This window comes from Onychostruthus taczanowskii, unplaced genomic scaffold (genome assembly GCF_017590055.1).
Source record: "Onychostruthus taczanowskii isolate IOZ18803 unplaced genomic scaffold, ASM1759005v1 scaffold2, whole genome shotgun sequence".
NCBI lineage: Eukaryota > Metazoa > Chordata > Aves > Passeriformes > Passeridae > Onychostruthus > Onychostruthus taczanowskii.
This window is the reverse complement of record NW_024499239.1, coordinates 16,313,930-16,339,656: the sequence shown is the minus strand read 5'-3', so window position 1 is coordinate 16,339,656 and position 25,727 is coordinate 16,313,930. Positions and strand designations below refer to the sequence as shown.

The 25,727-nt window shown below is 38.2% G+C and overlaps 1 protein-coding gene across 1 annotated transcript in view; it reads right to left on the bottom strand.

Moving 5' to 3' along the window:
• The window catches only part of RAB28 (RAB28, member RAS oncogene family), a 64,035-nt gene extending 49,590 nt beyond the window's left edge, over positions 1–14,445 (bottom strand). The window contains exons 1-3 of the mRNA XM_041402803.1: positions 13,483–14,445; positions 6,265–6,361; positions 1,023–1,111 (exon numbers count right to left, since the gene is read on the bottom strand). Of these exons, the coding sequence (XP_041258737.1) occupies positions 1,023–1,111; positions 6,265–6,361; positions 13,483–13,560 (264 nt within the window). The 5' untranslated portion in view covers positions 13,561–14,445. The remainder of the gene's footprint in view (positions 1–1,022; positions 1,112–6,264; positions 6,362–13,482) is intronic.
• Positions 14,446–25,727: the final 11,282 nt, after the last annotated feature.

The window sequence follows — 25,727 nt, the reverse complement described above, 5'->3', positions numbered from 1 at the left end:
TAGCCTTTTATTTCCTTCATTAAATTTACTTTGGACATATGGCAACAATTTGTGATTAATCAAATTCCCTCTGTCAAGGAAGCCACTTTCTCCTGTTGCTTTCTAGGTCTGTAACAGGTTAGCAAATCAGGTTTTATTAAAAAACAAGAATATGCTATAAACAGATGCAACAGCTAAAAACATTGACTTTTTTTGAAAGTGACAAAATGTTACATTGACAAGTTTCTCTTTATTCAGCTAACTAATAAATCCTAATCTCTTTCATCAGCCATTCCTGTGTTGTATAACATTATCTAATAGCACAAGTTATGTCTATTGGTGTCATTACAAACTTCAAGGAACAGAGCACATTTTAGGATCACTCATGCTAAGAAGTTTGGCATTTATAATACATCCTCCTAAATCATCTCATGACTCAAGATGCAGCTATAATACTTAGTTCTTAATCCTACCATCCACTTCAAATTGCTTAGTTAACCTAAAGATAAACTTAATTTTCATTGGACAGGAGTTCTGCAAAAATATTTAGCTACCTGGTTGTCTCTTTTTGTTTGCCCTCTTATAACCCCAGTTGCATGTATGAGTTTAATGGTGTAGGATTGCTCTTAATTTCCTCGTTCTACCTTTTCCCCCCAGGAGGCAGCTGTTCTGAAAGCAGCCACTCTATCTACCATGTGGATATCCAAATAGCCTTTACTATTTATTGTGATTGCTTTTCTTAACTCAAGACACAAAGCCTGAAAACAACCATCTGTTCTTGGGAGTTATTCAGTTCTATAAATGCACACACTTTCTTTGCTTTTTATGTCAGCTCTAAAAAATTAGCTACACACCAAAATTAAAGTAGCGTATTAATATGAATTAAGTTTAGATCGAACAGACATTCAACATTTTTGAGATTCATGAATCAATCAACTAAAAGCTATATATAATGTATGTATATATGTATAATTTTAAGAACAAAGTTTCAATTAATTTTATATCATTGCTATAAGATATAATTATCAGCATTTATACTGTACCTGAGCTCCATAAATATATTTATCCAGCATTTTGCCTCCTATTGTTTGTCCACCTACATCCCACACTTGAAGAGTAACATTCAGATTTCCTGGAAAAAAAAAAACAGATATTGTGTAACCTGGAAAATTTTGATACAAATATATTCAACAACAATAGCTTTTAACAAGTACACAAGAAACAGGAACTAAATTTTGAAACAAAAAGTATTGTATCATCTGGGAAAAAAGTAATTTGTGTCCGGTTAAGTCACTAAGATACAGTAAAAGGATAGCTAGCTATTAACATATCTAGTATTAATAGAAAATAATTGGAATTGCATAAAGTATAACACTCCTGAATAGAAATTATATAACACATTCCACTGACAAAACATATAAACTGCATGAAGAATGTTCTACAGCGTGGTACTTGGAACTGAAAGGTAACACTAATTAATGCCAACTTATCCACATTACTTCATACTGTGTGTCCCTTCCTCACTCCCTCTCCAAATATTCCTTACAAATCAAGAAGCGAGGAAAATCTTCATGATAACTTCATTTTGTTAGTGATGCTGATAGCAGTGTACAGCTACAGAATTGTAAAAAAATGGAAAATGTAAAACTGTAAAAAAATTGAAAGTTGAAGATGCAAACTGTGATTACTTCCTCCACTCACCACCTTAAGGCATGAAGCTAAACTGAACATGATTTACATAGTCTCATCTTCAAAGAAATCTACACCAAGAATAGACCCTCCTTTTTACTCTAAACCATTTTTAAGCTATGTTGAAACTGTTACCAGGGGTTTTTGTTAAAAACTAACAAAAAATCAGTGTAAATGCAGAATATTTAACATCCTACAAATCATACATATTCTGCAAGACAATTCACAGATCAAAAATATACAGAGAAAGGTATGGTACCATATTCATACAAACATATTGAAGTATACTTTCTCACATTTTGCATGGTAAGGACTGTTTTCAGATCTGTACTGATTACCTGGGAGCACCAAACTCTAACAGAGTAAGGACTGACAAATTTTTCACATGACACTTACATGTAAATACAAATTCTACATACTCAGAACCAATCACAACTGCCTACTCATTTTACTTCTTGATTTTAAAAAATGCAACAAATTTCATATCAAAACAATTGCAAATCAAGTGAAAATGAATACATTATTTTGGCTTGCTAAGATATAATCTTAATTCAACTATTTTATGTAGTTGACAATCTGATTTTACCCCACATGATCCATTCAGCTGTAAATTTGTAAGTGACACACTGGCATTGGTTACACAAGGGAATGTGCTCCATGGAAATGTATCACTGTACTAGGTGAAAATAACAGCAAATTATAACTATATAGCTGAATATATGCTACCAGTGATACTACATGTACCACATTATATTTTTATAATGGACCTTGCTTTAATCTGGTTAAAAGAGCAGATTCCCAAAACTACTACCTTGGTCTCAAAAATACAGAGATGAATGTGAAACTACTATTAAGCAACTCTGAGTTTCATGTAATACCAAGAGAATTTCTACATGGAGCTTACAAAACACATCATAAACACCCCAATTCAATCAAGGCAACCATTTATAATCAACAAAATGCTTATTTGTTTTGATAGTTCATGTACTATGTATTATTAATCAATTATTTTAAAATATTAGAACATAAGTAATCATAAAGAATGCAGGAAAGTTTTCCATAAAGCATCTGGCATCCTCAGTCTAAAAAGACTATACCTCCTCAGTGGGTAAACAAACTATGCAGGCTCAAAGGCTCACCATGCTGCAGTATTCTACCCCTATGTATTCTTCTGGAAAGTCACAGTGTCATTCATGACAGATATTTTGGAAAAAAAAAAAAAAAACTTTTATAAATATTATCACTTTCAAAGTCAGTAATTTTCAGATACCTAATTTTGTGTTCAAGTGCTCTTAAAAGTTTCAACTTAATTTCTCCTACTAAGGAAATAATTATGCACAGCATTCTGGCCTTAGTATCTGGATAACTGCATGGAGCAACATTAGACATTTTAGAAGTTAAATTAAATAGTCTGTGACAGTCCAACTAAAAAAAATTCCTATTACAAATTATTTACTCTGCCTCATTAACAATAGAAAAAAGAAACAGGAAGGAAAAAAGAGATTTGTATGTTCATTTAATATGAACTCCGTCTTAATAAGGACTTCGCTAACTATGAAATTCACACTGATCATCTCCTGTGAAAAATGCTTCATTTTCCCTTTTTTTCAGTTAGGTTCTGTAATATTTGCTTTGTACTCAGATTGATGATGGGGAAGAAAAAAGGGTGTTAGGATTATTCTGACAAAAGGAAAAACTGCAGGCAATTTATCTAGCAAGTATTTAATTAACAACTGAGATAGTAGCACACAAAGTTTTCTGAAAGAAGTTTGAAATCTTTTATTTTTTCAATTTAACAGGAACATAAAAACTAGAGACTTACAACAAAACAAAAAGAAACCATGCATAATAAGACAGTTCTTAGAAACAGTCTTAACACTCCAATAAAAATAACAGAAGAGTCCCATCAAAATAACACATAATACACTATTAAGGAAAAAAAAATCCCCAGCACTTCTTTAGTCTGTAGAAAACGCGCACAAGTGCGAAGCTGAAGCACGCAGCGCAGGGCAGGCGTGCAGATTGCTTCTGGCATGGACTGAAGCCACCGGCTGCTGCAGCAGTGACCCTGCAGGAGGACCCCTGGGGTACTGGCTAACCTGACTTACAGCGCTGCACAGTCAAGGTGGAACTGAAAACACAAGTCTGAACACCTTTTACACCAACGACTTGAAAAAAATTCCTTTTAACAGGAGAATCCTGTTTACTGAGCTGCACCCACAACCTCCCAATAGGTATACAACTATGGCTCTTAGGAGTCTCTATCAGCAGACCCTCTGACTAACAGACACGCTATTTAAGCACTAAAACCCACACCACGGTTGCATCCAGACTATACAAGATTCTGCATCAACAAATATAATGAAACTGATTAGCACTCTAAAAAAAAAGTATTTTGAACAAACTGAATGAAGTGAATTTGTCATGTTGAACACTAGACACATGTTGAACAACACTGAACACACTCAAAATTTATCAAAGTGTTTCTGATTTGTATTAAACTGTACTGTTTTACCATGCAAAATATTTACTATTTTCACTGCAAAACTGCATTAGTTACTAAAACAATTGGAGACAAATGCCACTTTTATCTTAAAAAATAATTTAAAAGAAAACAAAAAAACCACAGAAAAACAGTACTTTATTTTGTAAGTTATAATATATTTCAATGAAGCCAAATGCAAACTGCTGTGCAATTCTAGAAATCTGTAATTTTAATTTCTGGAAACTTTGCTTACATTGAAGAAGAAAAAAAATCAACTACTGAACCATAGTTGTTCATCAATTCTCCCACTGAATAAGAGAAAACAAGTCTTTTTTCCTACTGCTACACATAATTTCTGTGCAGTGGTATCAATTAACCTGTCAAGTAAACATAGCAGCTCTGCAAACCCAGAACTAATCAAGAAATTAGAAATAATCCACTTACTAAAGTAATGCTTCCTATTCCAGTATTTAGAAATGTTACCTCCCTCCCTCTCACTCCCCACAACTGGTCCAGTTTACCTATGAAACAGAGAGCCACATGTACCTAAACACATATATAGGTATAGGCAAAACCAGAGTGCCAACCTACAGAAAAATGTTTCTTCCTGAATATGAATACAAATGCTACTGTTTTGAGGAAAACAGATGTACAGACTTTTTGGTGCTATTTTTACCTGCATTCTGATTTTATTACAAAATTAACTATGAATGAATGAAATTCACACACAATATAAACTACGAACAAAAATGAATGAAGCAACAGTTGATAATTTTCCAAATTTTCTACTCAACAAGGATATTTAGAATCCCAGTAATGTACTAATAGTTTCTTTATGCTTAACAGCTGGAAAAAAAACTTGCAAAATACAAGTTCTCAGCATGCACACTGCATGATTTGTGTACACATTCCACTTGCAAGTACTGCTGTTAAGTATTATACACACTGGTATTTTTAGAGGAGTGAGCAGGACAACAAAAAAATTATTCTGTTGATTTTATGGAGAAATAAGCGCTGGGATTTGGTACTTTATCATTCACCAGATACTAAAAAGTACAGCAAAATGGCCAAACCAAAATGGTGAACACAGCGGCAGTCTGAAAAGATTATTCTGTTTCACTTAAGAAAATATATAAACATAATCAAGAAATTATTTGCAATATAATTTTTTAAAATATAAGTTGAAGAACTGTATACATTTTCTTATAACTTCAGGTTACAGATAAAATGCTTACTTTCTGGATTTGCTTCTCTTCTCACCCTTCACAAGGAAAAGACAGAACTTGCATCAACTTTATCAAATCTCACTAAAGTTCTTAATAATTACACTAACTTTTTCTAACTTCTGATTTCTGAATCCAGAAGTAAATGTTTTTAATTAAATATTTGCATGCTTAGAATATGAGCACATATCAATCAGTGAAAAGACATATTTTAAACCCCAATTGTTCAGAGACAAACTTAACCAGCAATTATTCTTTTTTAATTATTCCTTTGCATTTTCCATGCAGTGTGCTGCAACTGGTATCTAAATAGTTTCTTTGCCGTCGTGAAGTGAAACATCTTGAATGCTCAAACTGTATTTTTATGAGTGCCGAGGGACCCTAAATTTTAGTGGTCTATTAAATGCCAGCAATTTCATGCTGCCTTGCATAAAACAGCATTCACATATTAGAGCACTGCGAGTCCATAGCTGCATTATGCTTCTCCCACACAACTGAAATATGAGTTGTGTATTTCATTTTAAAAAAATATGTATTTCTTTCAAAACACATATACTTTTTCAATTAATATGTTTAAAGTTCCATTTCATCGTTGTGTGTTACACTACCCACATGGAAAGTGAGTGCACTCAAGCAGGGATTATAAAATTCATCAATATAGATAGCATTCCTTTTACTTGAATTCAGTGTTTTACTTAGAGATGTAAGTTGCAAATGCATAACTCTATGACACCTGGCAAGAAAGCAGGAACAAAATATTCTCCAAACAACCTAATTTGCCATAAAAATCACTGCACTAAGCTTACTTAGTACACATTACTCTGAAGAATGTGTTTCTGCAAGTCCTGCTGCCACCCAACCCTTCAGTGTTAATTTTTATTCTCTTACCTGGCAATAATATCCTTTTCAAGAAGAAGTCCAATCCTAAGGTTTGTTTGTACTGTTTTCCAAAGGTTTCTTGAGCAAAACGTGTAGCTAAGGATGTCTAAAACAGAACAGTATCAAATTAAGTTGTCATTTTTAACAGCAACAAACTTTATGTTAACCCAGAAGTATGAAATACAGTTAAGCACTTTTTAAATCAATGAATGCTAACAGTGTTCATGGATTTGGATTGACAAGCACTCCAGTCAGTTTCAACATAATAACAGGAGGTGGCAAAGGCTACTAATTTATGCAAAAAGAAGCAAGGTGCATATTTGCATTTATTTCAAAAATACTCTAACAGTCCTATTACAAAATATTGTGCAGATTTGAAGGAGGTATCATTAGTATACTCAAACTGACACAATCTAGGTGACACCATCTGTACCTGAAGATGTTAGTATATTTAAAAAGCATTCATTTCCAAAACAAGGGTCCTCCCCTGGTAAGGAACACCATGATCCCAGACCAACTTTCTGGGAGAGAACAGAAATCTGCACAGTGCAGAATCCCACAGGGGCCTCCTAAGTGGGGCAAGATTTCTGCCACTGTACATCAGCTTCAGGATCAGGGATTACAGGAACTCTAAAATGGGAAGAGTCCTTTCTTACACACAGGAAAAAAAAGTTAAACTCATATTAAGAATGCACATTTATAAAATCATTCCTTTCAGCAGAAATTTGAAAATTTATTTCTTCAATTGGTATTCTGTGGATTTATGAAAGCAAGCCAATACACTGTTACCTAATAATAAGCTTTTACTACATACAGATGAAAGGATACACAGCTAACCTAGGCAAACTACTGAAGCAAGGCACTTACATTCTGTCAGTAGCAATTTAGAGTCTCCATTCAAGACAAAAAAGAGGTGGGGTAGAAGGGAAAGAAATAAAGAAAGAAGGCCCAAAAAAAAAAAAAAAAAAAAAAAGACAAAATAGTAGTACAATCATAAATAATTCAAAAGTTTGTATTATGAAAAAATAATACTAAATATTAAAAAATATAAAATACAACCAACAACAAATTAGCGTACACTTAAATATCTCTTGTTGACATGACATTTCTAAACAAAAAATACAAATTAACTAAATTAACTACTGAAAAAATAATCAAAATATTTCTTTACCTATATAGAGAAGAAAAAATACTAGGAGGCTCACAAAATCCTTACACTGTCTGAGAAAACTTAAAAGAGGCCAGAAGAGTTTTTTCTTGGCAGTTTTCCATTCATCAAGCCATGAAGAGATAAGTCACACAATTGTTATCAGAAATTGCTGTTAAGAGCACATTTAATCAAAAATGCAATAGCAAAATAATGCCAATAGTTCTGAAATATGAGAATAGGCAAGGCCCGTGAATACAAGGTTATAACAAAGATCTAAATTAGGATAATGGCAAATGTACACAGAAAAACAACCCCTTTTTTTGCATTAAAACACGATCACCAGAGCTCCAGCATTAACACTCTGGTATGAATAGGAAATATTTTTTCAACTATTAGATTTCCTATTAAGTAAATAAAACAAGATTTACTGTTTCATGTTTCTATGCCATATTTATATTCCTATCACTGTCATATATATAATGAATTATATTTCCATATCAGAAGATATGTTTAGGAAACAATTCAATAAGTCAGTGTTAGCCTATGGCAACATTTTCATTTACTTCACTGAACACAAGCCACAGGAGGATTAAAAATAAAAAAAAAAAAAACAAATGGTGAAAAAAAGCAACTAGAAATGGCATGAGTACACTTATATATTTATATCCCTGTGGAAAGTGGGAAGACCACAGAGGATGTATCCTGAGAAGATTCTTCTGCCTTCAGCTATGTGAGAGTAATACTAACAACACACACAAAATAAAATTCAATACAGATTCAGACTACAGCATTGAAAGAGTCAGTAGAACTGTTTTTTTTCATTTAATCCCAACAGTTAGCACGTCAAGATTACAATGACATCTTTAATTTGTCATGACCTTAAAGAGGTAGACAAGAATAAGACAACTGCAGGAATATACAATTTAGTCTTCTTGAAATTTTCCTTCTTGGAAAAGTAACTAGTGCCTAGAGTACAGATTCAAGTATCATCTGACTATATCACAGTATTCTATATCCTCCAACACACTAATTCAGATCCTCATTAAATAAGTAACCACTGCCTTCTTGTTTTAAAGGCTCAGTAAATATTAGCTTATCATTCTGTGGCATTCAATATTCCCTGAAGACTTCTAGAGCTGTTAGTAAAAAGAAACAACACACATTCAATTAACAGCCAACCTATAAGAGCAGCAAGTAATCAACAGCCTGGCAAAGTCCTCTTAAACAGTTTTTCTCCACTGTGCTCTTGGATGCAAAGGAATTTATACCACAAAATCATTGACTAACTCCTTCTTAAATTTTTTCTTAATAAATGTTAGAGCCCAAGGAAGGTGTTGGATTACCAGTCTACAGTCCTCTATTTATTCACAAAACAAGCATTTATCCACAAAATACTAAGAGCAACAGTTCAAACTTCTTTACAACAATAAACAAAGAAGTTATGTCAATGCATATTCAAGTGCCTCTACAATGAAAATACTCCCTCCAAATCCCAGAAGTGTTCACTGCCATGCTTGCCAGAAAAGATTTTGCTCAACATTTTTACCTGTTGAGCAAAATACAACCTATATAAGAATTAATGAAAGTTAAATACTTATTCAGTAGAACTGTAGCTGTAAGAATAAATCAGTAATCAGTGTCCATTTTTTAGAAAGGTTGCATTCCATACAATTCCACCCCTTAACGTCAGGGTCAGAAAACAGCACAATAGCATGAAGGCCTTTGCTCCTTTGTAGCTGTATTAAGACAAACAGGTCACCAGCTTGCATAGCAGAATTTCCAGCAAAAATTCCATCAGTTTGGAAGGTTCACACACCTGACTTAAATACTTCAAAGTGAATGGCAACATCCTATTCTAAATATCAATACTCTATTGAAGGGTGGGGTTAAAAAAACCATGTCAAAAACAAGAAAATGTCTTTGGGCTCTAATGTACAGCAACCAAGATAGCAATTAAAAAAAAAAAAAAAAAAAAAAAAAAAGCACAGTATTCTAAGTTCAAAATACACTAGGATATTTGGGAAGGTTTTTTTGAAAGAAGCAAAGATGGAATTTAACCTTACATAAAAGGTATGACAGTTCCTTGCTTCTATTTTTCAATGTCAACAATTCAGTATAAACTGAATTTGACATGCTGTTCCTGAAGACCTACATAATGAATAGAGGAAAAAAAAAAGCAAAGAATATCTATGAAATAAAATAAAAGTAATGAAATTGAAAGTCAAATGGAACAAGCAATGATAGCCAGCTCTGACAATGACTACTCATCAGGGCAACCAGAAACTTGTAGGGAAAATCCCACCAATGACAACTCTTTGAGTAAAGTCCTATAGAATTACGTTTTGAGAAAGCAGTGCCAAAGTGTAGTATCAGAGTTGTAAGAAAGAAAACTAAGCCAAAAATTCAATTAGATGCAAGCACATACTTCTGAAGAAACGGATTTCCATTCACACACGAACTTTAGCCACAAATTGAAAATCTACTTTCCAAAAAACACATCCTTTCTCTCACTCCATTCTAGAACATCAATGCCACTATCCAAGCACAGCTACACTCATCCCTCAGTCATGTCCTATCTTATTGGTAAGAATTTTAGGACAAACAAAACTAAAACAAACACTAGGCTAAATAACAAAATGCTTTAACTACCATAAAAACACGTAACTGTCCAAGCTAATGTCTTTCCACCCCACTGCTAACTACTGATGAAACTTTCTTCACAGAAAAAGAGAAAACTATCATAACTTCTTGACATTTGATGTAGATCTGTTTAATGCAGCTGGGCCAATCTGCACAGCACACTTCATTCAATTTTCCATTTGCAAGACTCAACAGTGACAACAATATCTTGGTCACCATCTACGAAGTTTTTGAGTCCAAGTGTAACAAGACAATTCAGAATTGGCACAATGCTTAAAAATCTGCTATCCTAAAAAATCCTAAAGTAAGCAGGACACTACTTTTTATGCCAGCCTATGTTTAAGCTCCTGCAACTCCCATACCAGCTTGTGCATTCATTATTTCATTTTCATCATCCATTGTTACCAGAAGGAAAAGGTAGGATGTTTCTGCTACCATACTCTAGTTCCAGTTACAACAGATAGCAGATAAACAGAACCTCAGCACACCTATTTTTCAGGACCTCCCTTTCCATTAACAGCTCTGAGATTTACTTCCAGAGGCCCAAAACCTTTTTCAACATTAGCAAATCATAATATTCTATCTCAAATCAGCAACCTTGTATATTTCAGTATTAAACCAATCTATGCAGAAAAAGAGTAGAAATATCTGGATCATAACGTCTTTTTTTTTCAATCCATACTAGTAATGTTGGTTTATTTTAATGCAAAATCATTTTGGCCCAGGAAGAGTGGGTTGATTTAAAACCTAGACATGTAAGGCTGCTGTGTGTATATATGTCCTTCCTACATTCAAAATCCAAAAGCCAACTGCTATTAATAATTGCTGGATTTTTTTCATCTCACATTGTCCCCACTTCTGATTGCTTTTTAGATTGTCTTCCTAGTCTGTCTAGTTCATTAAAATCATCCTCTATTATCTTCTGACTAACCTGTCTTGCTTCCCTCAATTTTGCTTTTCCACAGTTCACCACGACCTTACCATCTCTATTTTACCCTAGGAGTTTTACAGATGCTACTCTGTCTCACTTCTCTTATGCCTTTTTCACTTTTACTCTCCTCTACTTTTGTTTGCTCCAGCAGCACTTATTGCTATCCTTAAAATTCTAAGTATCTAATTATCAATTCAACCACCTCAAAACAAATTAATACAAGCACAGCATGCCTCCCCTGCCTCATGGATAGAGCAATTCCTAGCTAGTGTAAGTACAAACATTAGCTTGAACTGATTGGTTTTTAATCTGCTACCAATCCTTGCACAGAACCCGAGTCACATTGCTTCTAAGCAATGAGTGAGGAAAAACAGCAAGTTTCCACCTGACCCACAACAACAATTTTTGTTGTTGTTGTTGGTTTGGAAAAGAGGGGGCAAAAGAAGCCAAATATGAACACCTCACACTAAACACAAGATACAGTATTTCAGATATATCCCATCATTTTCTACACACTCCTGTCTCATGATCCCAGAGTAACAGGAAGAGAAAAGCCAACACCTTGCACAGTAAAAGAGAGATAAGTATGCATGTGTGTAACGACCAGCTGTGAACCAGATGTGAGAGCCAGGCAATTTAAGAGTTGAAAACACAGACATACACAGGTTTCAACAAGTAAGCGGAACGAGCAGACAACAAAAGAGAGTAACCTCAACAATTTAGTCTTCTGAGGTAAAAAATAATAGCAGATACATTTTATCCTTCCATTCCATGACCCAACTGCTTCTTTATTTTTACAAGACCTTACAATAAATCTGTGTGTGCTGCCAGGCCATTGGGATGGTGGGAAGGAGCCTCTATTACAGCATCATCTAGGGGGGACGGGAGGAAAAGCAGCCCACCAGAATATTGCTGCTGCTCGTGCCCAAGAACCTGCCATGGAAGCGTGAGATTCCCAGAGTCAGCAGGAAATGCACTGAGTGGCAGCACCTGTGAGAGAGGTAGGAACCAACAGGAATATACATCAAAACTCAAGAATGCTTGAAAATCCACGCTTGGCGAGAGGTCTTGCCACAAGCTGCTCAACAGCAATAGTGAAAGGATTCTTCAGTTTGAATGGAAAACTCCTGGGAAATGCTACCCATGAAGCAGCACTTCAGCTGTCAATGCTGTGCATTTATTATGCTCTCATCGCACAGCTGGTTGGAACTGCCCATCTACTGACTCGGATGAACACAATACCACTTCAGACTGGGTTTAGAATCACTGGAGACAAAAAAAAAAAAGTTTTGTTTCTTTCTAGAGCTCTGAATAAGTAAGTGAGCAAAACCACATGTACTTTCACTTAGAGCTTATTCCTATTAATGTAAGGCAGTTCATTTAAACCAGTTCTATGAACATTTCCACTTTTCATATGAACTGTAAAGCAAGCAGAATTTCTTCTCCTTGTAGTTTCAAAAGTTAACAACAGAGGAAAGAACTGTATACTTCAATCATACAATAAATTTACTATTTACAGGTGTATCTCACAAAATTATTCAGGCTACATATGACAATCGATATGTTTAAGGGAATAGTTAAGAGCAGTGACTATTTTAAATGGTTAAGAAAGCAGTCTTTCTTTTGCCGCCTTTGGTCACTCCTTGTCAAAATTTCTCTTTTACAAAGAGAAATGTGTTGGATTATTGTTTGATTGTTTTGATTATTGCTGATAAATAAATTTTTATAAACAGGATTTCATTATGGTGACTACAGATAGGGGAAAAAAACCCCAGAAACATAAAAGCTACAAACGAAAACTAAACAGACCTAACAGTGCCTTTCCAAACTCTGGAACAGTAACTCCACTATGCATCTATGCATACGCACAGATGCATAAAACATATGCAAGATGCAAACTGTTCTATCCAGTTCGGGAGGTTGGTAGCCCTGTATCCGAAACGAAGGGCGCCTGCAGACCCAGCTAAGCGACATTCCCTGCTCGTCCCTTTGGAGGGGAGCCGCGAACTCAGCCCGGCCCGACCCCAGCCCTCCACGCCCGGGGCACTGCAGCCACCGAGAACGGCTTTGGGCTGTTCCGGCCGAGCAGCTCCTGCCTCCGGGGCGCGACCGGCAGCGCACGGGGATCCCTGGGAAACTCCGTCAGCACAACACGAATTACGTTATTCGCCGCTCCTTTGCTTACGGCTCAAGAAAACTGGATTACAGTCGTGTACGTCTTTTTGTTGGCGATACCTGCGCGGGTGCGGAAGCCCCGTCAGAAGGTTTGGCTGCCGGGCACGGCGCGGATGCCGGCGGGAAGAGCCCGCGTCTCCCGCGCGGGGCCTGGAGCCGAGGGGCAGCAGCCAGCCAGCTATCGCGACAGCGGCTCCGCGACAGACTGGAAGCCGCCGCCGGCTGCTCCCTCCTCAGCAGCAGAGCCAGGAGCAGCCTGAGAGGGAAGGCCGCGAAGGGACTCGGGGCACCGAGGCGAGGGAGAGGAGCTGCCGGCGGGGCCGGCACTGACCTTGCCAGTGGTGCCGTCCCCCAGCACCACCAGCTTGAGCTGGCGGTCCGGACTCTCCTCCTCCTCCGAGTCCGACATAATCTCTACGGCCCCGGCGAGAAAGAAGAGGCTGCGAGCAGCCGGGAGGAGCGGGGTGCAGGAGCGAGGACGGGACAGACAGAAGAGCGAGCGCCGCGCTCACTAAGCCGGCAGCAACGGTGAGGCGACCATCGCCATCTTCCTTCGGCGCGCCCTCCGTCGCTATGGTCCGCGCGGGGCGAAACCACCGACAGCGCTGAGAGAAGGGGGTAAACGGTAAATTGAGGGCGGGAGCTACAGCAACAAGTCCAGCTGCTGCTTCGGGACACACCCACTTGTTCCCCCACAGGATAGGAAGATGGTTCAGCCCGGCCGTCGGCCGCGCTCCGCCGTGGCTCGGGCCCCGCAGTGACGCCCTGCGCGGTAACCAAGCAACGGGGGGCGGGGCGGGGGCGGGGCTACGGCCCGGCCGCCCCCGCTGAGGGACGGGGCAGTCTCGTTTGGGGCTGGCCGGGGCGGCGGAGGGTGGCCGCTACCTGGTGCAGCTAAATAAATAGCTACGGCAGGCAAATCATAGTCACTGCATGGCTTGCGTTGGAAGGGACTTTAAACATCATCTCATTCCAACGCCCCTGCCATGAGCAGGGTCACCTTTCTCTAGACCGGGTTGCTCAAAGCCCCGTCCAGCCTGGCCGGGAGCCCTGCCGGGCTGGGGCAGCCACAGCTTTTCTGGGCAACCTGTGCCAGGGCCTCAGCGCCCTCACGGTGAACAATTTCTTATTGATATCTAATCTAACCTTGCACTCTTTCAGTTTAAAGCCATCCCCCCTGTTCTATCCCTGCATGCAGGTGTATGAAGTCGCTTTCTGGCTCTCATCTCCCCTTTAGGGGGGTACGCAAAGGCCCGTACACTAAGGTCACTCTGGAGCCTTATTTTCTGCAGACTGAACAATCCTAGTTCTGGGGACTCCACCACTTTCTTACACAGTCTCAGAACTTTTCTATCCATATAAGCAATCAGGAAGAAAACTTGTCAAGGTAGCCCTCGCTGAATTTTAGACCATTACTTTATTACATATAAAATACATTATATAGCCAGGGAGAACAGACTATAACCTCCTCTTTTGCATCATCCTTCCCTGAGCTTGAAAACTGCCAGTGTCCCTTCAGCCTGTCATCTTTCCCATAGACTAAACAACTCCTCTTCAGTCAGTCTTTCCCTCAGTTGTCTTTTCTAGACTTCTGATTATTCTTGTTGCTTTCCTTTGGCCCCTCTCCACTTTCTTGCAGTACTGTGCCAAAAACTGGATACAGTACTTCTGTTGAGGCCCTGGGAATACTGAGCAGCGTGGAAGTATTACTTCATGTGTCTTGCGTAGGAGACTTCTGTTTATATATCCCAGTATGATGTTTGTTTTCTTGACGGTATGACATTGCTGACTCATATGAATCCTGACTTACTAAAAGAGCCTCTGGATGCTCTCCTGTTGTTGGGGTTTCATACATGTTGAAGTTTTATTTCTGTTTGACTGTAGTGCTTTCTGCTTTTCCCCACTGAATTTAATCCTGTTTCAGGATACTTGCAACATTAAATAAAAATAAAATTTTATTTATAATGTTTTCCTCCAAAATGCGTGCCAACCATCTCAACTTGCTTATATCTGGAAGTCTAAGAACCACACGCTCTATTCAAAAGTCATTAAAAATGATATCCAATAGTACCAAATTTCTTCAAGCCTCTATTTGATATATTTTTCCAGTATGAGTGACAACAATTCTTTGGGCATTGTTTTTATGACAGTTTGAACAGAGACATTTGGAACTCTTTTAATAGATGTATTTTAATGGATTCAATAACAAGCTAAGAATTTTTAGAACAACTTTGTATCATGTCTGAATAGCAATCATACCTGTTTCAGTCTCTTTCAGGTTTTCTTTATGAAATGTATATCTGAAATTTCCAATATTACAAGTACACTGTTTTACTCAACCCTCAGCTGGATCAAGAAGGCTCCTTATTGATCATGTATTCATGTAGTTGCATAATTGGGGCTAAATTCTTTTCCAATGGCATTCTGGAAAAAAAAAAAAAAAAAAAAAAAAAAAAAAAAGGAGGGGGGTAGATAGACCATAAAGTACATTAAATTCTAATGGAAAACAAGACACCTTTGTCACTCCTTACTTTGAATCAAATTTAATGTGTTCTTTGTTATTTTCCACTTCAGATAATCATTTAGGCAAATTGTTCTGCAAGTCCTCTTAACTTGGCACTTCAGCAAGGGCAGCATCACAGCTCAGCTGGACAGCATCTCTTGGAAGGAAGAGCAATAGGGACAAATGTGGAATTTTCCTTTATGATTTCTGACATAGTGAATAGTTGTACAATTGGCATTACACATTTAAAAGCTCCGCATCTCACTCCAGGGCAGACACATGCTTGATAAACCACTGTTGGTGGAACTGCTCATATTTCTGAAATGCCACCTCAGTCACATTAAAAAAAAATAAATATGAACTATTATTTTAAAGCTTTCTGATGATTTTGAGGAGGAACAGGTTCTATTTAACCCACAAGATGAGAAGCTGCGTGTGCAAAGGCAGGATGATAAGAGAGCAAGGTGCTCTAGGTGTCCAGACTACGTGTATTTTCATTTGAAATATCACAAAGAAATGTGTGTGTTATAATAAATATCCCAAAATTTAATTTGCTTCCCTTTCATCTTCAATGTTGTGTTCATTACATTTGTCTCAAGGCTGTGTATCTGATTTGTTTAAATAAACAGTTATATATTAAAACATATTTTGAAATGCAGTGAATACTTGGTGTGGACAAACGTGCATGCTTGCTATTGACTACTAAGAAAAATGAATGGAAACTACCCCAGGAGATGGCATAGTGATGCAATTGGGCAACTCAGCTCCCAAAAACCTCCTTGCTTAAGTCTGTGAATGATAGGGATCTACTAAAACCATTTTTTACTATATAAAAGATCAGTGTACAAGAAAAAATCTGCCTGGTGGAGTTAATGCTTTAACAATAATTCTACCAAAGAGTGTTGTTTACCATTATTTAACTTTAGTAGCATAACAGGGCAAACAATCTGACTGCAAATCTTTACATATCTTGCTTGTGATGTTCAGCAAGCACATTAACAGCACGATGTGGTAATTTTACAGAGTGGTACCAATTTTTGCTACCAACACATCCCCTCTGTGAGGCTTTCAAATTTAACTATTTTTTGCCATCTTTACTAAATGCCATCATTGCCATCCTTATTAAATATGGATAGCACTTTATAGATGAAAGGAAGTTAGTCTTAAAGTGTTTGATACTTCACAGTTAAAGAAAATATATAAAGTGTGTTGAAAAGCGCTGGAATTAACAAATAGATCACCGCAGTAAAAAAAAAAAAAATAATAAAATAAAACCAAAAACATTTATAGTGGTATAGAAATAATTTGAAATTCTTATGCATTTTTAAAATACTAAGAAGAAATCCTTGAGCAGTTACTTTGAATGGAGTTTCCACTGAAAAGTGCCTGGGTCACCACATGACACAGAAAATAAATATATATTGTTAAATAAATATATATTATTTGACATTCTGTCTGTATTTTGTCACTCTCCCTAAGTAGAATCACTGCAACTTCTGAATGAGTTTTTGGGAGCCAGAGGTAGTAGAGTGTGACAGGACAGGCCAGAGATGTTTAGGAGAGGAGACAGGCAGCAATGGAAGGGTTAGAGCTTATATGTAGGTAGGAAAGGAGAGCTGGAAAGGGAAATCTGTGGGAATTTCTGGAGGTCAGAGACAAGAGTAGGAACTCTTAGTATTCACTCTTCACAGTCCACATTTTTATGCAACATTTTCGTCTGTCTCAAGAGACCAAGCCAGGTACCCAACTCACCTCATTTGGGTTTAAAGGAACTTTCTTTCCTGGCCCCTGTGAATTTTTGTGTTGCTCTTGTTCCCTTCTTCGCATTTTCCCCTACCAACCAGTTTAAATTTTTTAGTGCAAGCCATTGATTTTCATTTCTGCTCATGTTCTGAGCTGGCAGTCAGAAATACTCTTTTTTTCTCCCGTCATTTGTTACAGTTTAATTAGAAAACCATTTTTGATAATCAGTTTCTGTTTGAAGAAATAGCACAGTTCCAGTTTTTGGTTCCTTTGCCTCCTTGTTCTTAAGTTACCTATCCTAAGTAATTGTGACATGCACAGTCCACCGTGTTTGCAAATGCAAACTGTACAAATGCAAAATAGACCTCTGAATGTGGGAGGTTTTTTTTTTTAGAATGTAGTATTGCATTCCCTTATGCAAGTATCTACAAAAGCACTAAAAATCATAGCCTACATAGGAAATAGATGTATGCTTCTCCCAAGCTCTGAGAAAAGGTGTGAATCAAGCTGAATGGGGTGGAATCAAGCTGAGAGAAAAAGGAATAGCATGCATGAGAGCCTTCAACCTTTTTGCCATCCTCTTCAAGAATGCAGGGTCATTAGCTACCAAGTCATCTGGGCTGTCCTTAGAGCACTTGATGGAAACAACACACTTCTCAGGGTGACTGACATGAACTGTGTCCTCTGTTACCAACGCAAGACATTCTTTTGACATTTGTTCTGCTTTTTCTTCCCATGCTTACACAACAGTACTCATTCTCTTTTGAGTTTCATTCATACCAGTTTTTCTGTTTCAAGTCTCTGTAGCTGAGATCTGCACACACTCCTCTTCTTCAGTGTGGAAATTAACGTTCCATTTGTTTGAATGAGGAAAGTGTCCTTGAAAAGAAACGCAAAATTGTTGCCACAAAAATGGAGTGCGCATTTAAAAAGAAAATATATTTACTTCCATTATAATGTTGGGTTTGCCACTCATCTCTGGAACAGAGTAGAGAGCAGCTGTTGGTTTTAATTGCACTACAGATTTGCAAATAAAACCCAAATTGTTTCTACATCATCAGTATCATCTCTAATGTCTTTACCAGACACTGTTTTCTTCTGCACTGCTTGATGACTGTGCCTTGAGTGAAACTCAGTGATTAATGTGCCTGACTAGACAGACAACTGAGTGGAAATGGTAAATAATGACTTGTTTTCATACACGTAAAAAACAGTTCCTACTCAAGTTGGAAATCCTTGCTTTTGGAAGGGCATTCTTCCATTCTTGCTTCCTGCTAACCTAAGGTCACATAAGGAGTAACAGTTTTTAATGCTGTTGACTGCAGTGATGTAAACGTCTCTGGCCCAAAAGCTGCAGTGAACAAGACTTTCCACACAGGAATATGGTTAAGCTGAAGGCCACAACTTTTATGAACTACATTGCCTAATAAAACAGAGAAGAACCACTAGCCAGCTGTTCCCCACAAACTACCCAGTAAAACAATGCCAGTGAGGTTCACCAAGCACAAGACTGTGGAGGCCAAGCTAAATGTTTAAGAGAAAGCTGACCGCATCCTCCCTCTGGCAATAGTGACCATGGTATGTGGTCCCACTGAAACTGTCTCCTCCTACATTGACTCTGCTGGGGAGGGGAGAGAAGTGTCAGCAGTAGCTTTTTAATTTGTCTAAGACACTACCTTTTTCCCTGTATTATGGAAAGGGAAATAGCTCACTGACACCTGGCTAGTATTTAAGACATGAGCAGTAATTCTAGCCACAGTTAACATGAAAAACCCACATTGGAAACTTGCTCTCCAGTTGTGTGAAAGACAAACAAGTTCTCTTGTCTTTCCACTAGCTGAATTTACTAATAAAGCCACACCACATTTTCAGTGTGGTAAACACTTTTTCTCACTAAAGCACACTGTGTAACTCAGAGTATAAAGTCCAGCAAACAGCAAGGCTAACAACAACAGTTACAGAAAGAGAAGGGGTCAAAAAGACCTACAGAATAAGAACTAATTTATAAATTAAGTACTTCTAACTTCTACTGAGATGGTCATGCAAGTTTGGAATTTCCCACATGAACACAGAGGATCACTGGGAACTCCTGTTTCTTGTCCCCAAACCACAGTGCTTGTTGGAAAAATGGAGAAAGCTGTCTTTCTCAGAGTCTTGACCTGTTACCAGTTCAAAAAACAGCTTTTTCTTTTTTCCTTTTATAACAACATGGAAAATCTGGAATTATTTTCCAACCTGTGCTGCAGCTTTGGAAGTACCCACCTAAATCACTGGTGTCCTGTTGTTGATTTCCTGAAGGATACCGTCAAGGTCCATCACAAAAGCAGGAAAGCCATGCACTCTCACCACTCTTCTTGGAAATTTTTTCTAAGGCCTGGTGGTTTCACTCCATTTTATGGCTTTACCCTTCCGGCTCTTTCCCCATCCTGCTGATGGTGGAGTGTGCAAGCAGCTGCATGGGGCTTGGTTTCCAGCTGGGGTGAACCACAACATCCTGCCTGACAGAGAAGCTTCCACCCAATCACTTGGTCCCTCTCCCTCAGCCAGAGCAGGGTGAGAATCAGAAGGAGAAAAGCAAGAGATGAAGGTTGAGATAATCACAGTTTAATAACTGAAACAAAGCTACACACAAAGCAAAAATTTTTTAAGGAAATTAATTCTCTACTTCTCATCAGCAGGCAGATGTTTAGATGCTTCCTGGAGGGCAGAGCCTCAGCATGCCTATTTGGGAAGTACAATAATCTCAAATGTCCACTCTCCTCTCCCTGTCCCCCAGCTTTTTTTACTGTGCATTTGCTTTTCTCACACAGAAATCACATTTTCATTAGATCTAGTAGCCATCTCATTCTTCTCTTAAACCACAAGCTATTAAATCTCATCTTCTCCTGAATATTTAGAATATATTACACTAGTTTCCAAGTGTATGACTTTACAGTCTATAAGGCTGAATCTTATCCCACATCAAGGGTTTTGGGCCGCAGTTACCGAGTTCTCTTGGCCCAGTATCTTGAGCTTCCCAAAATCATTTTACCAGTTAATCAGCCTGATCCTGCTTTTTGTGGGCAGCTCTTTAAGAAATGTATTACACAATGTTGCACCTGAAACTTATTGCTCAGGTGGCCCATCCCCTGCAACCTGATACTTCTTTCAGTAACATCCATCATAATTTTCTCTTTATCTGATTCTCCCATCTTCACCTTGTCTACTGATTTCCATTTTTCTGCCTTAATGTGTAGCTACTCTCTGTGAAAATCCACACAGAGAAATAAACCCAAAACCTAAAACACCTTTCTGTCACCCCTACCTTTTTCCCAGGCTAATCTTCACTCCCTGATTCTCCAGCTCCTTCCCCCAAGGGGTGCAGGAGAATAAGGAATGGGGTCTGTGATCAGTTCATCACACATAGTCTCTCCCTCTCCTTCCTCTGCAGGGCAGGACTCCTCACACTCTTTCCCTGCTTCACCATGAGTTTCCCAAGGGTTCTCACAGCCTCCTTCAGGGATCTGTCTGTTCCAGCACAGGGTCTTCTAGGGGCTGGTGGTGGATCTCTGCTCCACCATGGAGCTCAACAGAGCACCTGCCTCTCCAAGGTCTGCACTGCAGGCTGCGGGGGCTATATTTCTGCTCCAGTGCCTGAAGCACCTCCTTCACCTTTTTCTCCACGGACCTTGGTGTCTGCATGTTTGTTCTTCTCACGCATTCTCACTTCTCTCTTCAGATGCACTTGTGCAGGTTTTCCCCCCTCTCCTTAACTCCTAGAGGCGCTGCCACTGTTGCTGTTGGCTTGACCTTGGCCAGTGGCAGGTCCATCTTGGAGCCAGCTGGTATTGGCTCATGTTGATCATGATGGAAGCTTCTGGCAGCTTCTCACAGGAGCCACCCCCACTCCCTGCTAGCAAAACCTGGACACGCAAACCCAATACATTATCATGTCTAAATTGCCCATGTCTAAAAAATCTTTCAGCAAATCAACTGCCACTTTAATATGACATGTGAAATAAACCTGTGTTGCAATGTATCCTATGTTTTACTTGCTAGAGGTCCTTATTAACATTCTTTTTCACTCTGAACTATATGTCAAAAGAAATCCCTTGGAAATGCATCAATTAAAGCTTTTATATAACCTACCAGTCTGTGAAGACTGTGTGAACAATTCAGAAGACAAAGTCGATTTTCTGAATAAATTATTAATTGCAAATTATATTTAATATCATTTGATATAAATATGATAGTGAATATATCCCTTGAAGCACTTTTATGATCAGCTTTCGCATAAATAATTATTCACTATTGATCTTCATCCAAGGAGCTGCACATACATGAGTTGAATGAATCTTGACATTGGAAACCCTCTGCAATCCCCTTTCTGCCAAGTCTATGCAACCTGTTCAAAGTCATATATGTTGCTAGCCTCAAAGGGAAGAAAAGAGCTTCAGATTTCCTACTTTGACCTCTCCAAATATGCATTTATCTCCAACATTAAACTGCAGATGTCACAGTCATGACAGTGCAGCTTTGTGTTCACTGCAGCACATGCCAGCCATGCCAGCCAAGTACAGAGTGCTCAAAGCTAATTAGTTCACCAGATCCCTAGATTTTATTATACTGGTTGCTGTAGAGCCTCTACTCCTCTGCTCGTTCACTGTGCAACCTCATCTATAAGTACTTGGCAGCTGGAAGGTACTGATGATCCAGTACAGTTGTCTGTCATATTGTATAAAATTGTCTCATTGTTCTTTGATTGTACCCCATGACTGTGCATTTTTTTTCTTTTTCCCTAGATTGAAATTTGCAGTTTTTAGGGAACAAATATGATCTGTTGGCTATGCCTGTGTACATCACCTAGTGAACTGGCATCCTCATGTCTGACTACAGATTTTAGCTGCTGTGAATATTCAAGCAATGCAGTCATGTGTATAGCTCAGTCTGGAGTTTCTGGATGCACACTTTCCTGTGAAACTTTCATGGGAGAGATGAGTTTGCACTCACTGCAGACACCCAAGACTCATTTTCTTGAGCAAACAACTATTTCCATCCAAAATTAATTTGAAATACCTATGGAATGTCATTTAGTATCTTCCAACTCAGCCATGTCCTGTTGTTATCGTCTGTGTAAGATACAGTACTCCAGAGGATGAAGCCTAGCATTTCCTCCACAGACCCACCAGCCAGCCATCAGCTGTGCCATCTCACATCAGCAAGTGAAGGCAAAGCACTGACTACCCCAGTGTGCTTTGCCAGAAAATGGTCCCCATCTGAATAGCTTAATGTAATACCTTAATCAGCTTTGAAATGTCTTCTGTGCCCAACAGGCATGTGTGTCGCTACCCACCGTGGCAGAGGGCTCCGACTGTGTTCAGGAGCCAGCAGCTGCAGCTGTTCAGGATGTCGCATCCACACCTCTCCATGGTTTGCTGCCACCGCTGGCAGCAATGAAAGTGCACCCACACCACAGCCTCACCTGAGCTCCTCTTCATCAGCAACCTAGGCCATGACATGAGCAATCAGGCTGGGTACAAGTCTCTCCGGCTGCTTCAGCTGCTGTGACATCCAGCAAACAAGAGAGCTGACATCCTGGCTGGGAGCTGGCCTGTCATAGCTCTAATAAACATGCTTTCTTAGACATTATTTAATATCATTTAGCACAGTAAAGTTCACAGCCCAGTGTCAATATGTCAGCTGGAATCACAAAGAACTAATATTTCTGATAGTTTTTCTGTTCATCTTTTTTATTGCACATGACAAACTAAATTCAGAACTATCCCCCAGTTTTCCATAAGGGACTATGACCAGCAGAATTACATCTCTCGGATAACTGGTTTTCAAACCCCTACTTAGTATCAATTTTCTTCTGATGTGGTATCAAAAGTTGTGACTCACTCTAAGAGTTTTTCCTCAATGCTAGCTTATGTGCTTCCAAGTTCATTTCTTCCCAGGAAATTTTACATCTTCAGGGCAATTCAATTACTGCTGCCAAAACTGTAGGTGTTTCTGATGGAGATGAAGTGCTTTATGGCATGATTATCTCAGATCTAAGTCAAGCCAAACCATAGAGGTGTATTAGCAACATGGTAAATATAGAAAATACTAAGAAAGAGAGAGTTAGGAGAAGCACACCAGCAAAAGCTGGAAGAAAACTGTGACAGAATTTTCATATCTAGTACTCTACTCAAGTAGATCAAGAAGAAACATTGCAATTAAGGTTTTGAGAACATGCCATTATTACTAATTAAAGATTAGGTATTATTGTCTATTTCCTGAGAATTATTTTACTTAGGTAAAATTCTCGCCAGTTAATAACACACTCAAATTCATATTCCGTTTGACAATATATTCAATTAATTGACAGCTTACTCAGCTTATTGCATAGACTTAAGGGAATATTATAAAAATATCTAGACTGCTATGAGAATTGAGATTCAGACTTAAAATGAGATGGGGTGTCTCTTTAATCCTTCTCATCATTCTATACAATTGGAAATGTTTGGAGTTATTTTCTATTCTTACTTGTAAGTAGAATGCCGTTTTTTAAAAAAGAAAATATGATATTTGAGTTGCTAGTGTTCCCTTTAAATGGACAAATGTACACCCACAGACAGAGACACAGACAGTGTGTATCTGTGACTGCTGGAGCACATCAAGTGAAGTGACTGGATTTTAGATCCCTGCTGGCAAACACAAACATGTTGGATGCCGTGCAATTCTGTCACTTCACTTTGGTTCTTCGATGGCAGTTGTAATCTTCTGAAAAAAAATTGGTCTCATAAATTTCTGAGCTGTTTGGCCAAGTTCCTGCAATCCTTTTCCTATGAAAAACTGCCTGCTACTCAAGCTTTGTTATCCAGTAAAATATTACGAAAGTTCTCCACTGATCTCACTCTGTCATGCAAGAACTTTTCCAAGACATTGCCTGCTAGATTTCAGCTTTAACTGGTAGGCGTTAATATGTTTTCATTTTCCTGAATCAGGCAATGTCTGTCTCAAGAGCAAAACAAGGATCCTTGAGCCAGACTCTTGCACTGCACATGCAAAGAAATTTTTTGAGATCAAAGGGGAAAATCTGGCTGGTCTGAAGGGTGATATCACTGCTAATCCTGTTTTATTTTCTGCCTAGTGAGAATGAAGAGCAGAAAACTTTATACAATGTACACTGTAAACATAACAGAGGGCATGAGCCCGTCAGCCTATCACTGACACAAGACATGCAGACCTGGATCCTGACAAGGATATTTTGTGAGCAAAGGCAATAATGAGGTTTTGAAAGGCACACATTTAAGAGTAATGGATGCTTTAGAGCTGTGCTCCTACAAGCTGTGATTTAAAAGGCTGGAGGCTTCAATTTGAGGCACTAAAATTCAAAATGACAGAAACTTACAAAATTTTATTGCTCTGCATTTAATAAAATTTACATTTACAAGCTGTCAGTTTGAAATGCTGAATAACTTATAGTTTAGAACACTGAAAACCAGTTTGAATTACTCTTGCAATCCATTGCTTCCTACTCACAGTCTTTCTCAGATACTCAGAATAATCCATCCATCACACACTTTTCTTATCTCTCTTAATTAATCTTTGGCCCCAAAAATATATTGGCTTTGAAGGAAGGTCAGGGAAAGAAATGCATCTTGCTGCCATTAAAAAAAAAAACACCCACCAAACCAAAACACCTAGGCATAATGAATGAAAACTCCCTTTCTGCTTGTTTAGTGTGCTAATATAAGAGCATTAAGGCCAATGTACCATCTACAGCTTGGTTACTCTGGCTGTCTGGATTTTTTTGTTAATTTACAGACTCAATTATGTAGACTCTTAAATTCACAGCATTAGTGGGTGGGAAGGTAGATGGTTAATGACAAAACACAGACTAGGAAACTTCTGTTTTATATGTATCTTGGGTAATGTTTTTAGAAGAACAAGGATCAAAGATTGTAATTTAAAGAAACTCTCAAGATGGGAATAAATGTACATGAATTTAAAGCACCCCTAAAAATTATGGTATGGCTAATATCCCCATGCTTCTGTGGTCTGTTCTAAAACAAAAATATTAAGCCAAATATTTGGCTCTATATAATAAAAACAGATTATCTAATGGTTTCCAGTGGGAAATATGAGAAAGAGCATTCATAAAGACTCTGTAATAGTTATGAATTATAAAGACTTCCTCATTTTCAGTATGAACTGAGACCCCAATAGAAACTGTTAGATATTTATTCACATGCCCTCAAAGGGACTGCGCATGGACATTTTTAATTAACATTATTTGCAACACCTTACTCAAGTTGTTCATTATGAATTTGACACGTTTTGAAGTCCTGACCAGAAAGTTTTCA